Here is a 14,972-nt window from a genome sequence, read left to right as displayed (position 1 = left end):
GTATCATCATTTAGATTGTGAAAGCAATTGTCTGCAATGTAAAGTACCTAAATGAATAGAAACTTTATTAGTCTTTTCTCAAATAACCAAAATAACGAAAAAAATTCGTAGTTTAGTTCTTATTCCCAAATAAAGTCCATATAAACCTGCTATAAACAATTGTAGAAAAGATGTATGAATAGGGATCTTACACACAAACTTATTGCCCATTATTCGATTTCTTTAAAAGAGTTAATATTATCTTCCTTTACTCATCTCTCTTTACGTTAATAAAGGGTTATATAATCAACGTCAAGTTCTTAATATTGTTACTAGTATCACATTCTAGTACTAACAGAGTTTGAAATACAACTTCACTTGTACTTTGAGCATATTCATTCCATTAATTTCTTGCTGAGGATTTCGAAAATTATCGACGACTAAAACAACTATGCAGACCACTAGTAATCACAATAATAACAACGGCATCGAAGATAAAATGGTGTGCTACCTAAATTATAACCACAATATCATCGACGATTATGACTCGTCTCGTCTACCCGTAGGATTACAGTATCTTAGTGATTCTTTAAGTCAAGTTAAAAATGAGAAGAGCCATGGCAGCAAGGATTTATCCATTAGTTTATTAGAAATTGCATGCGGTAGTGGTAATTATTTAGCCAGATTAGCTACTCAAGTGGACAAAGCTTATGGTATCGATATGAATCAAGCCATGCTAGCGCAATGCCGAACCAAACTAGATCAACATCAAGTACAAGCTGAATTAATCCAAGCACAAGTACCAGCAATACCTTTCGATGATCATCAATTTGATTTCATTTGCAACTGTCAAATGTTACATCATTTATCGGGTGGATTACCAACATTAAAGGACTTTTTTCGTGAAATTAATCGTGTCTTAAAGAATAATGGCATGGTAATTGTTAATTTTACAACGAAAGAACAAATTGATAGTTATTGGTATATGGATTTAATACCACGTGCAAAGCAATTATGCATCGATCGCTGTTATACTTTGGATGATGTCAGTTCAATATTAACCCAAGTTGGTCTTGTTGTTGAAGATATTTATACCATCTACGATACCTTACAACAAAAAGAAATCTATCTTGATCCAACTGGGCCATTATCATCATCTTATCGTCATGGCGATTCAACATGGAGTAAAGCAAGTGAACAAGAATTACAATATGCTGAATTTAAATTGAAACAAATGTTGAAATTAAAAACTGCAGAAAAATATGTCGAAACAAGAGATGAAATACGCCAAAAATTGGGCCAATCTGTTATGATTCGTGCACGTGCTAAACATCAGTAGAAGGCGAATCATAGATAAATTTAAAGCATAGTAGAACAAGCCATGAATTCAATATGATCAAATTACTGTAAGAGATTTTAACGATCACTACTTCGCATTTTATCATTTTTGTCACCATAGTACCATAGCAATAGTTGTAATCTATCACTTAAAATACCATAATAATTGGATTGAAATGAGTAGAAAATTAGCATAAAGATCGCTGTTCGTATCTTTTTCCATATCATCGTCTATATTAACAAAAATTAAAAGCTTATTATTAAGCGATCTTAAGAACAGAAAATAGTGACACCACTATATACAAATATATATATATATATATATATATATACATAAATATATCTAAAGAAATAATACATTCAAAGTCTTCCGTGTGACCTACATGTAGAATAAAAAATTATGGTTCGTTCCTACTTTGTTTTCTTTACCACAGCAAAGATACTTTACTTTTGCTACAATTTTATCAAACAACAAAAGATAAATTAACCAAAGAGCTAGCCATTTTTCCTTAACTGATAATTTGATAAATCATAATTATAAATACTACGCATACATGTCTTGTATGATGGTCAATATCAATTAATAATTTGGAATATAGATTGGTTTTTTTCTCAAAATGCAAGGAAAAAGAAATGGTATGATTTAATAAATGCAATTAAATAATTTGTATTTGGTCTTGATAAACTAATGACTAGAATGATAAATAAAGTAAAAACTTAACATGTATAGGATAGCAATTCACGAAAGAAGTAAAATATCATTAGGAGAATGATATACTACACTGGTAAATAGACACACTATGAGGATTTCTCGTTCATTTCATGTCGATAATAATTATTTAATAGATTACAAATTTCTACGTTTGGTACAGTAGTTAACTAGAACAATCAGTTAGTGATGAGTTATATACCCGAGCAAAGCAATTAGAGTATGTGTAGCTTTAAATTTTTTCTATAGGTATGATAGTACATATTACTACGCTCGTATACCTTCGAAAATACTGAATATACATATATCAATCATTAGCATTAATAATAAGGCTGAGTTAGACCCGATTCCGATCATGAGATGAAGCTCTATATAGTAATGGATAGACAGCAATAGAGCTAACATTATTGCAGGGTTATATTTATCATACGTACATGAATGGCTATTAGAAATTTATTGATATTCCTAAAAAGTTGAAACCCTGATTAGGTAATAGTTATATCGTATGGTTTAGGTCCCATGAAACATTCTAACCCTGTAACAAATTAAACCTCTAAATTATAGGCAAATAGCTTATAATTTTCATTGCATTAATATTGATAAATTACAGCTTAATTGAGCAAGTCTATTTAACCTAGATATTAGTAATAGCCCTAAGTGATAAAGAATATTTAATATAGTTCGGCCACGAACGAAAAATATTATAAATCGGAATTAAATACCTTTTCCATTTTATTAATAAAATTTATTGAGATAATCCTTTATTTAATTTCATAAAAACTACTTTTTAGTATAGATCCCTATATAGCTTATACTTGCTGAAATCTTTATTACTAATAACTCATTGATACAGTGTCTTTACGAAGATATAGCTATATTTATACCACACCAACAGATTTATTAATTAATTAATTAAAAGCAATCCTTATGCCGAACAATAGATACGAGTATATCTTGATACTGTCATCATGCCTTCTCTCATTACTATATTTCTACATCTAACTAGCACGTCGTTAAAGCTATACCTAAGTGTACTCTAATGTTAGAGCGCCACCATAATATTTAAAAATGATAACGTCCACTAATGAATTATGATCGAGTAGTTGCATATTTTAACAAGATTCCGTCACTAGTAATGTATAAGCTTTGCCTGAAATCGTTGATTATTCTTAACTAGACGCTTAGTAAGCTATAAATCAGGAATAAACTTGAATGTCCACTGTTACAAGCTATCTGACCAGCATCTTTCAAAGATTTTAGTAATACTGATATTCCAGATACAGTTTTCTTACTTTTGCAAATCTTAGCTAGTAAAAAATATCGAATTTACTGTACACTTTAATTTTAATTAGAAATAAGGATACCCAAATTATAGTTGAAATCGCATAGGTTTCAAAACTAGATTCTGAAAATATCTAGATCCTAATAATTTTAGATTTATTGCCTTGAAATATAAAGAGTGAGCGCAACTGAAGTAGTGTAAATTACACCCTGTTTGCGAGAAATATCGAATCTGGGTGTAGTTATGACAGTGGTATCCTTACTCAATGACCTAAAAACTTAAAAGCGCACTTAGAATGATCTCAAGACGTCAGAAATGTCGCATGTATTAGAGGAACCTTTAATCTCGTAGTCAGAAATTAATATACAAAACAGTGAAGTAACGTAAATTTCGATACCTTCCCTTTATCATTTAATGGAAAACATTATACCACTTCCTTTACCAACAGTTAGGAGCTATGAGTCGGATTGTTATAAATATTACCGGTACATGATTGGTTGTTAGTCATATGCTAATTTGTCATCACAGCAATAATTATAATCTATTAAAATTACGTACATGAACAAAAAGGAATAAACGCCTTATAGTTAACATTTTAAAGCCATAATTATCAAATTCATTTCTGATTTATCTATTTCTAATTTATCACCACGACGTTAATTAGAATCTGTTAAAATTATTATATGAAGGAAAAGGACTAAACACTTTATAGTCAATATTTTAAAGTTAAAATTAGTATATAAACAGAAAGAAATAAACACTTTAAAGTCAACATTTTAAAGCCATAATAATTAAATCCATTTCTACATAAATAATAACTATATTACAACGTGGAATATTACCAGTGATATCAAGATGCTATTATGGTGTTGCATAGTCGATTCCTCTCCGTTGCTATGGAAACAGTAGTAATCGATTCTTTCCTTCGTTTACTGTTTGATTGCCTGGGATTAATAGACATAAATAAATTCTTTTATGTCTGATAAATGTGAATTGCAGACAAAGTTACGCTCTATGGGTTTCGATGTCTTGAAATCCAATTTCTCTCCGTTTACAATAAGGTAGGATAGCTTACTATTAGATAATAAGGTATAGATCTTAAAAGGTAAAAGACATCTGTCATAAATTATTATCTACTAGAATTGATTAGATCTGATAAAGATAAGAAATCTACGATAAATGTAATCTACGTGAAAGAAATTAGATCTTTAATTACTGTCAGTGAACTATGAAATGCATATGATAGCAGTATATTCTGGATAATTTCTTTAATATACCTAGTTTGTAGCATGTAAATATAAAATTATCGCAAAGATTAGTATTGTTGCGTTATGTTGGCCTATAGAAACATAAAATGAAGTCTAAACTAATATCGTACTATTAGAAGTTAAGCTAAAATTTATCGCACTTATACTATAGCGAAACAGTAGTTTAAAAGGTAATTACTATTGCTTTAGAAGCCAGTAGTAGCCAATGTTGATCGCGATATCCGCGGACACTTAAAGTTTCTGTAACATTATTCTCCTTGTTCAAATACAGGCTCAAAGAATTATACTTTTGTGCATGATTTGCGCGTATTGATTCTATTTTAAGCCAATTTACTATTTAATTAATGTAACTACACCATTATCATTGCGTTTACTCATCATTAAGTTGTTTGCATCACGATAGTAACTAAGACTGGGCTCGATTATTAAATTGTAGGACTTTAGAAAAATTATCATCAACAGCGACTTACTATCGGGACTTGATAGCGATCATATTATTTTGATTATTATTGTCTTTCGTATACGTCTAACGCATATAACAGTTATTGCTAAAAGTAGCATTTAGGTAATCGCTGCCAATATTGCAAAGAGTCAATCTTCTATGTGATATTGATGTAGTGTATTAAATTTAGCTCTTTCAATTCGGTGCTAACTATTATCCTGAAACTTGTTTTCATTAGATTGGAAAAGATTATACTGTAGCCAAAATATGGCAGATATCCCAGCCCGACCAGATTCTGGTCTGGGTATGGATGGAGATGAACCAAGCCTACTTGATGGATGTTTTGTCAATACTGCTGGCAATCAGGCGGTATTCCCACGACCAAAGAAGAATCGCCACAAAAGAGTTCGATTCTTACAGGTAGACATAAATAAAAAGTTACAAAATCGAATAGACAGTAAAACCTTAAGGCAGTGATTTCTCATATTTTAGTAGACCCTATCTATGAACTATGTATAAATGAAAGTACAACATAGCTGTAATGAATTTGCGCAAACTTTACCATAAAATTGAACTATTTCTTAGATATTCATATAAGTCCCCAAATGATTATAGCTATCGAGAATCCAGTTAATGCTACCCATTTTAGATATCACTATAAATTTCCTGAATTACAACTTAATTTTTATCGGCTAGCATTGATATATTTACGTAGGGCATAATTTATATTAGCTAAATTATAATTAAATAAATATTGATGGTATACAGTATAGCTTTTCTTTTAATATTTTAAAATTTTCATTACTCTAGAAATGGATTAAACTTATCTTAGTATATAAAGTTTTTCAAAAAGTCTGACAAATAATCTTCTTTTATCTTTATTTAAAAATTGGAATTGACTTATTTTGCCCATCTAATACTCGTAACTTTACACAGTATTACCTTTTTATAATAGATTAAATGCCAAATATGCTTATAAAATATAACTTCTATATCTATTTACGTTATTTAGTATACAAAACCTAATGGCAATATCATAACTGACAAGAAAAACTATATACCAACTGGTCTTGTTAATGAAAGTATGTCTATGATTTATTTAAAATTTAGTATTGGCGACAACACTTTAGTCCCTTACTACTCTATAAAGATAACTAAAAATGATCCTTTTCTTAATATAGTAAATTGTTTAATACTTCAATAAATGCTCTGCTTAGTACAGCAGTAATAAATTTTATGAAATTATTGCGGCATTTCCACTTTTAGAGCCACTGAAACAAGAAGAATTGCATTTCCTAGCTAAAACTGGATATTACCTATCGAATCAACATCAAATCGATACTAATGAGGAAGTAATCAAGACAAACCCATTGGTTGAAGCTCCATTCAAACAAGCTCAGGAGAAGAAACTGGAACCTAGAATAAAAGTAAACTATTTCCTAGTACTATAAACATTAATGGTCATAAATAAACTAAAATTTTGGATACCTTATCCATTAAATATAGAATAACCTAGCACCAGCTGAAAAACTACGCCAAGCTACGGCTAAAAAGGTAGTACGTGTTAAAGATTTCATCTTAGATGTACAGCAACAACAATTATTGGCCAAGAAACAACAAAGATTACAACAACGGGAAGAAGAAATGTTTACTATCAAGGGTAAATTTAGCCCACGTCATGGTGTATACAATGGATATTCTCCTCGACAGCTCCATCAATTTAATGAGACGTCAACAAATCATAACGAAGGACAAGTTGTCATAAAACGACCAGAAACTCAAATACCTTCAAATCGACCAGAAAAATCTCAACATAACCAGTGGTTTAGTCAGTCAGTTAAAATTATAACTCCGCAATCGCCAATAGGAAAGTTTAACCAGCGCCAATATGATACTGCTTCTAGCCCAAGATATGACAATAATACTACAACTCGACCAGTAACTCAATTTCCCACTAATCGAGTAAAAATGCAACATCAGGGAAACTTCTTAAATCAAAAAGACAGTTATGATCATATTAGACGACCAGTTACTCAATTACCTACAGAAAGGCTCGAAAAGCAGCAGTGGGAATTTAGGCATTTAAATCAACGTCCAACGAGTAAGAATTCGTCAGCAAGTGGTGCTTTGAAGAAAGGAAGGTTATTAATTATGTGATTAGAATCATTTCATTTGCCGTATCTTCATTATAAGATTAATCCAATATGCTCAAGAATAGCAGTTTTTTATGATTGAAGAAAGCAAAGTTGTTAATTTTGTGATTACAGTCATTCCATTCACTTCATTTGTCATATCTTAATAGTGTAAGATTAATCCAACATGCTCAAGTATAGTAATTTTCTTACGAGTGAAGAAAGAAAGGTTGTTAATTTTGCGATTAGAATCATTTCATTTAGTGCACATATCGTATATCTTCATGGTGTATGACTAATCCAACATGCTCAAGCATGTAATTCTCTAATGAAAGATATTATAAATGAGGCGATCATATCCGAATGACTAATGCGATACCTTATAGTTAAATATTATTCTATTAGTATCATATATGGATAATTCCATCTGATGATGTTGTGATACTGTATAATCATTTTTCTATATTACATCTGATTTATTTTTACATTGCGATCGCAGATTATTACCAATGGAACTAATTCGTCAGCCTGAGGGCCAGCCTGATATTACTAAATGTGTTGGTATTGTTTCTCGTGGCCGAAATTTAAGTATGTATTCTGATATTAATTAAATAAACTAATTGTATCTATTTCTGTTATATCGTTCATACTGACTTTAATTTCTTACAAATGTTAATCCATAAAATTTTATTTATCTTTAGATTTGAGAAATGGAATGACAAATAGTGCCGACTATACTCGCCCAAAGCATCAACCATCACTAGCTATCTATAACCGTTTGAGAATTCAACAATTCGATTTATTAACAGATAACTCCAGCAATAAAGAATAGACTTTTATTTAATGCTGGAATATTCTTAATCCAATCTCTTTTTTACTCTACATTCATTTGATATGTTACTTAATCAATCCATGCAAATATATACCGTAAATCAAGCACTCGATTAGCAAAATATGCCCTAAAATCAATCTAACAATACCTGGCTGGTGTTTCTATATCTAAAGCTGTACATGTACAGTGAATCAAGTAGTCAATGAGCAAAATATGTACTAAGAAATCGAGTAATAGTTCGCTAAGTTTCAATATCAAAGGCTGTACATATATACTGTACAGTAAATCAAGCATTCGATTAAAAAATATGCGCTAAAATCGATCTAGAAATAATTCGCTGTTGTTTCTAATATTAACCTTCGGTATCCCTACAATTAAGATTTTAACTTATAAGACCTACGTATATTTCTCCTACTATTACTATTTTGATATTTTCGTAACGCGATGTCAAGATTTTCAATATCCAGTAGCTGATCATTGACATGAAATATCAAAAATCTATGCCAATATAAACCTCAGAATAACCTCTATTTCTCAGTTTTGATTTGTTCATATTGATTAACATTTATACCTGCCGGTTGTAGGCTATTTTTAACACTTTGATAATTTGTATTTCAATTATACGGAGTCAGGCTTATTATTAATGCAGAGATGTTGATATTTTATTTTCATGATTTAAAATCAGGAATTCAACTCCTATTTTCTATTCTATATCCTGTTATTATCATTCTTAGTAGCTCTTGCAAATAGTAAAATGTTACCTAATTTATTATGTTTACAATGCTGTCGATATTTTTATCTGATTGCTATAGATAGCTATGTACTACGTAAAAGTTGTAATTCTTTCTCTCAAGGTCATATAAAGAAGATTTTGTATCATTATTGTCATTTATTAACTATCACTTTCTACTTATGTTTTGCTAAAATACTTGTTATATTGTATCATTAAATGGGCCAACGATGCAGTTTAATTTTCTATAGTATATTCGCTATAAATTATAAAGGATCATCATCGATATTTTAGGGGGTAACTGTGTATTAGCTGTGATCCTATTAAGATAATTTTAAAATTAAATCGGTAAATGCCTAGAATGCAATACTAATCGGTCAATACACTAAAGTGCCCACTTTCTTATTTTCCCCCCGTTAATCTAATTCATATATATCAAAACCGAAAGGATCTCTATTATTGTGGAATTAGTCCTAGTTTCACAATTGATTATCCAATTTCATATATCAGGAATTGAATCATCCATATTGGAGTTTCTAACTCTCGTTAGAGTATAGCTGTGAAACGATTACAAAATGGTCTAGAAAGAATTCCATACTGGAAGATAGATTTATACGATAGCTTAAGCGATTGAAATCACCGCTAATGAGATCAATCATTGAGCAGTCTCACTTTAAATTGATTACGTGATAGCATAGGGGTCTTCTATACTTAAGAACCACATTATAGCTTAAGCTTAAGCTACTTTAGAATAATTCTATCGAATAAGATATCGGACCATCGTGATACGGCGTTCGATGGTAAGTATGGAAGAAATTTCTAGTGAGATCTGCGATTTAGCTGATGATGACTGCTGATATCATCGATGATGTGATTCCCAATTGGTGCAGTAAAGCTTTAAAAGTACCCTAATACTACTATAATTGGAAATTTCACCGCGATGGCTTTGTTAGTAATCGCAAATCTGCTTTACATTTTGGCAGCTATTTCGCCATTTTGCATTCTGATCACATATACCATCTCCAGGTTACGTCATTTTTTATAGTCCATTGATGATTACGGGAGTAGAAGGTTAGTTATTCATTTAATTCCTCCCTTTTTATGAAAACCTTTTCTAAAGGGACAGATTAAGCTTATATTCGCGTATATTTAAGATAAGAAACAAAATCAATCGATGATGTTTGTAGCCTGGCAACAAAAGATTCTACTTAATCAATGTATACGTAATTATATCATCTACACATATATACGAATATAACCGATATATGTACATGATCTAAGCATATAGATTTCTATATATACTCGCATATGTATGTTTAAGCAGGAAAGAGCGAACCTTTGTAGGCGCTGCCATCAGATCAAATGAATTATTATGATGATGTCATTGGCGCTGAAGATCATTTAGTTTATTCTCTACTACTTTAGAGTAGAAGTATTATCTCATAGTAAATCATACAGCAATATTTTTAAAATGAATTTCTGTACTTATCTTTACCCTCTAAACCTAAATTTTTTGTGATGGTCTTAAAGTCGCTGTTAGTTTTAGCATGCTAACGTTCTTTTGTAGATGCAGTTAGTGTGCTGTAGAATATTGAGATCGACCCGAATGACTGATTTAAATGCTTGTTACACATTTATACTGGAATACGTATTAGTTTGTTGCCGTTGTGTATACTGTAGATCAAATAGAGTAATATTTAAATACATCCCAAGTAGCCATATTTAACAGAACTTTTTGATAAAAGGAAATCGTGTACTGGTATTAGATCGTCAAAAGTAGACTTTAATTCTACTGACTACCAGAGATATGTATACCTTTAAAGCATAAGTGTAACGTAAAGTATAAATTAATATTCGCAATTTCACTATTTTCTTCAGAAGTAATGCCTATTTTTTTTACACGTTGCTACCTTATACAAAGCCAAATAATCAGGTACAGGTTTTCGTATCGACTTCTATTAATCACTTTTACGATTTTTCCAGGAAACTTTGGTTAATAAAATTTCCAAGTCATTTATTTACTTGAGGAAATATCTAAAATGATCCAGAACAATTGCATAAATATGGAATAGAAAAATATCTGCTATAGATATTCACAAGGATAATAACAGAAACCAGCCTCTAAAATCATATCGAAAGCAATGATTGAATTAACAAGAACTTATTAACAACTGAAAGCAACATTATGAATTTGAATTACAATGGTCTATATTGTTCATGTAAGAAACATTCTAAACAACTAATTAAATCATTAAAAAGTTCTTATTATCCCTAAATGAAGGTTGCTTTAAAAGTGGCACTGCAGTATCTAGTGGAGTTGTAGATTAATGACAATGTTCGGTCGTGTCTTGGAAGGTTCTACGAAGCCATCCAAAAGTCAAATAGCCAAAGCCAGAGCCAGCAGCAACAGCTATGCATAAGTAGCCGTTATAGGTCATGAAAATTAACATTAAGAAGTAGCTCAACACAATTTGAATGACATGTAGAATCGTTTGTAGTATATGGTCACCGAAACATCTTCCAGAAAAGCTAAGAAATGAAGAAAGGACATCATGTATTAGTTTGCATCGCTCAAACTTTAATATTAACGTAGAATAAATCAATCAAGGTTGCAAATGAGCTGATGATAACCGTTAATAAACACAGTGGGATTAATGTTACTCTATAAAGAGATTGATTTTTTATAATCAAGCACAATATGATGAATCCAAATTTTACTTTTCAACAAGCAAGTTATTACCTAATTTTCAATATTCATTACAATAAAGACTGCAAAGAATACATCAAAGTTAACCTATTTCTATTAGTATCATAATTGTTATAGTATTTCTAAGAACAATACGTTCACTCCATCAGATTCTAGGAGTCTCCAATAGCCCAAAAAATTGCTTACCTTTCCGTAATTTTACTAATTTTACGACTACGATCGTATTGGATACTATTGTAAAACCATCTTTCACGAAAAACTTTTAAACCTTCATAAAGCCAAGCCAAAAAGAAAATACCCACACAGGATAGAGCCATTCCTAAATTTTAGTATTTTACAAATGTTAGTATTTTTGCATCATTGTATTATAGGTGGAATGGGCACTGTTCTATACATTGTAAACGTGTTTTAATATTTTGGAAATGTTAGTATTTTTTATATCATTGTACTACAGGTATACTGGATGCTCTGTTCTATTTATTGCAATAGTATTTCACTATTTTGAAAATGTTAGTAATTATTTACATCATTGTTTTAAAAGTATACTGGATGCTATTTATTACAATCGTATTTCAAAATTTTGCAAATGTTGGCATTTAATTGCATTATCGTATTATAGATGTACTGGCTGCCTGTCCTATTTATTACAATCGTATTTCAATATCTTGCCAATGTTAAGCATTTTTCACATCATATTAAAGGTGTATTAGATACTCTAAAAATGTTCATTGCAATTGTATCTAGACAAGCGGATAATGCATTCAATTTTTTAGCTATCTAAAGGGCAAAAATCAACTGTACGCTGAATTATTGTATGCTTTCTAGAGTGAGAACAAATGTATTATGCAACTGACAATAGATAATAGTAATGAAGTCTAATTAATAAATTGTGTGAAAAAATTGAATACGTGATGTATACATTTATTATTATCATCACGTTTTCGAACGATCACTTAAATCTCTCGATTTAGGACGTTGAAATAACAGCTTTGCATAGTAATGACTACTTAATTTACCAGAAGCGGTGGTAATTTTCCAACCAGCAAACAGGACTATTGCTTGGTCACTAAAATAGAAATATCCCTGGCAATGGAATAGTAATCATATGTATAAGCCGATCAATGAACAAACCATAGCATATTAGTATGCTAAAAAATATCAATTTTATTCCAATCTATGCTATTAAAAATCATCAAAATAGATTTAATTCCTCTTACTTGATGGCCTGGAGTCGACGAAGGTCCATGGCCTGCGTGGCTATTAGCTGTAGTAGGATGCATATGCATACTATGCGTACCCGTAGGCATTGTACTGCCATCATGTGTGTGATTATGATTCATAATTCTTTTCTTTCAGTCTTAGCAACTATCCGAAACAGAATCAATTTATACCGTATTAATAGACATCAAAATGAATTTATGAGACTAATTATAGCATATCTACTTTCGACAGAGGTTGGCTAACTCTAATTGATGACATGAATTCATGCATAGCCTCAAGATGATTAAGTAAAAACAACTGATAAAGAAATGGAACTATCCAACGATGGTACGGTCATAATAAGAGCGCGAAATGATTCTAAAAATATTATCATGAAATTGTTAATAGTTGACATGAATGAAGTAGAACTATGCATTGATTTCCATAACAATCTAAAGGATAAGTTGTTAACCGTCACCATCAAGCAGAAATGATGTTCATCGAATCGATGGCCCTGTCTTGATGAAACTTATAAAAATTAATGAGCTAGTCTTAAGAAATAATCTATAATTTATTAATTACTGGTCGCTGTATTTGTCTAATCGATGAAAATAAATTGAGATCCAATTTTATTTACACAAGTGGTGTACGTGATGAAGATTTCAACGCAGTCTATAAATGAGAAAAATCTCGACTTTGATTTTTCTTATTCTTCTTGTATTACAGTATGTCCCGATGATATGTGTAGTATACTACAGTACTGTATAAATATTCGTCAATCTGATGAAATATGACGATTATATCGCAAATAGTATTAACAATACGATTTTAAAAATAGAAAAATTTAAAGACAGATGAAATTCTTGACTAACAGAAATATCAGCAATTGTAATTGACGCTAGAGCGACCATCTATAATTTAGAATTGCTTCTAGCGTCAACATTCTGTCAGAATAATCATACTATTGAAAGAAATTTTGATTATAATTATTTGTCTATCGGAAGGCTATTTTTAAAGTAAGTGAAATCATCGTCATCGTGATATATCAAGGTATTGGCAATTGATCCAAATTTTCAATCTAGTTTCGGGTACAGCCAATACGGGTGTACAGTATAAGAATATTATTGGAAACTGACTGAAATCATCATCTTTGATAAAGGCACTAAGCGTTGACTGTTTCGATGTCATTCTAGTACAGAACGGTCAAAATTGACTGACGGAAGAAAATTGAATAAACTAAGCGAAGTCGTCATCGTCAAGTGTGAAAAACATCGGAAATGAATTACTATATTAATGTATTGAATGTTTAGACTTTATTCAGCTCAATAAAATTAACGAAGAGTATAATGGAAAATGACTAGAAAGGATCGAATTGATCGCTTTTAACTCACTAAAATTGCCATCACTGATTAGTTATGTCTTGATTGCACTCAGGCACGATAGATACAGAAAAAAAATGATATTCAACTGGCCGAAATCATCAAAGTTTCTAAGTGCAGTAAAATATTGAAAACATAAATAACTGATGAAGACAAAAAATGGTGTAGGTATTTACTATAGTGTACTGATTGATTGCATCACGGTTGAAGAGAGACATTCAAAATGAATTTTCTTTGTATTTAGTTAGGACAGAAAATGCCATCCATAGAGAAAAATAGCTTTAGACTCAGTGAAATGATCATCGCTGATCTAGATGTTAGCAATCCATGACATATTGATCTCATTTAACTACAGTAAGATAGTACGATGATGATATAAAATGTCAGAGTAGAGAGAATGCTCCGTCATCGACATGGCCACAGTCCAACATGTTTTCGATACGGTTCTTAAATAACATTGATCCAAGTGAACTATAATCTTTCATGATTAATACTTTTTATAGTTAATATTTAAATCGTCACTGTTTATCTAGATATTAGCAGTCCATGATATCTTGATACTATTTAACCGCAGTAGGTTAAAACCATTAATTAATACCATGATGATCTCGAACATTAAAGTAGAGAAAGTACGAGAGTATATGGTCAATATGGCTAGTGGTGAGCATGACTTTACCATTTTCTTCTTCAACAACATCAATCCAACTAAAGTTCAATCTTCATCATGGAACATTTCCTGTACATTAAATTATCATCCTTGATTTTGATGTTAGCACTTATTATGTTTTCATCGATTTAACGAACAATAAAGTAAGTGAATACGACGCTGATTTTAAATATTATTATTCTCATATTCTGCTTCGAGTAGGAGAAATACAACAGTGGTTGAATATGGTCAATATGGCCACTGCCCAGCATGACTTGTATACTATTCTTAAATAACATTCATTTAACTAAACAACAGTCTTCATCAT

The 14,972-nt window shown here is 30.8% G+C and overlaps 3 protein-coding genes across 3 annotated transcripts; 2 read left to right on the top strand and 1 right to left on the bottom strand.

The window, feature by feature from the left end:
- Window positions 1-430: 430 nt before the first annotated feature.
- On the top strand, window positions 431-1,318 carry TRIADDRAFT_53437 (uncharacterized protein; the record flags this gene model as incomplete). The annotated part of the gene is made up of 1 exon (XM_002109942.1): window positions 431-1,318. The coding sequence occupies one exon, from the start codon at window positions 431-433 to the stop codon at window positions 1,316-1,318; it is 888 nt and encodes a 295-aa protein (XP_002109978.1).
- Window positions 1,319-5,285: 3,967 nt separating this feature from the next.
- On the top strand, window positions 5,286-7,982 carry TRIADDRAFT_53436 (uncharacterized protein; the record flags this gene model as incomplete). The annotated part of the gene is made up of 6 exons (XM_002109941.1): window positions 5,286-5,438; window positions 6,031-6,100; window positions 6,285-6,445; window positions 6,525-7,159; window positions 7,650-7,738; window positions 7,852-7,982. The coding sequence occupies 6 exons, from the start codon at window positions 5,286-5,288 to the stop codon at window positions 7,980-7,982; spliced, it is 1,239 nt and encodes a 412-aa protein (XP_002109977.1).
- A 3,054-nt stretch (window positions 7,983-11,036) lies between these two features.
- On the bottom strand, window positions 11,037-11,736 carry TRIADDRAFT_53435 (expressed hypothetical protein; the record flags this gene model as incomplete). The annotated part of the gene is made up of 2 exons (XM_002109387.1): window positions 11,037-11,241; window positions 11,606-11,736. The coding sequence occupies 2 exons, from the start codon at window positions 11,734-11,736 to the stop codon at window positions 11,037-11,039; spliced, it is 336 nt and encodes a 111-aa protein (XP_002109423.1).
- Window positions 11,737-14,972: the final 3,236 nt, after the last annotated feature.

The sequence above is a fragment of the Trichoplax adhaerens genome, genomic scaffold (genome assembly GCF_000150275.1).
Source record: "Trichoplax adhaerens TRIADscaffold_2 genomic scaffold, whole genome shotgun sequence".
Classification (NCBI taxonomy): Eukaryota; Metazoa; Placozoa; class Uniplacotomia; order Trichoplacea; family Trichoplacidae; genus Trichoplax; species Trichoplax adhaerens.
This window is presented reverse-complemented; position numbering and strand designations above follow the sequence as displayed.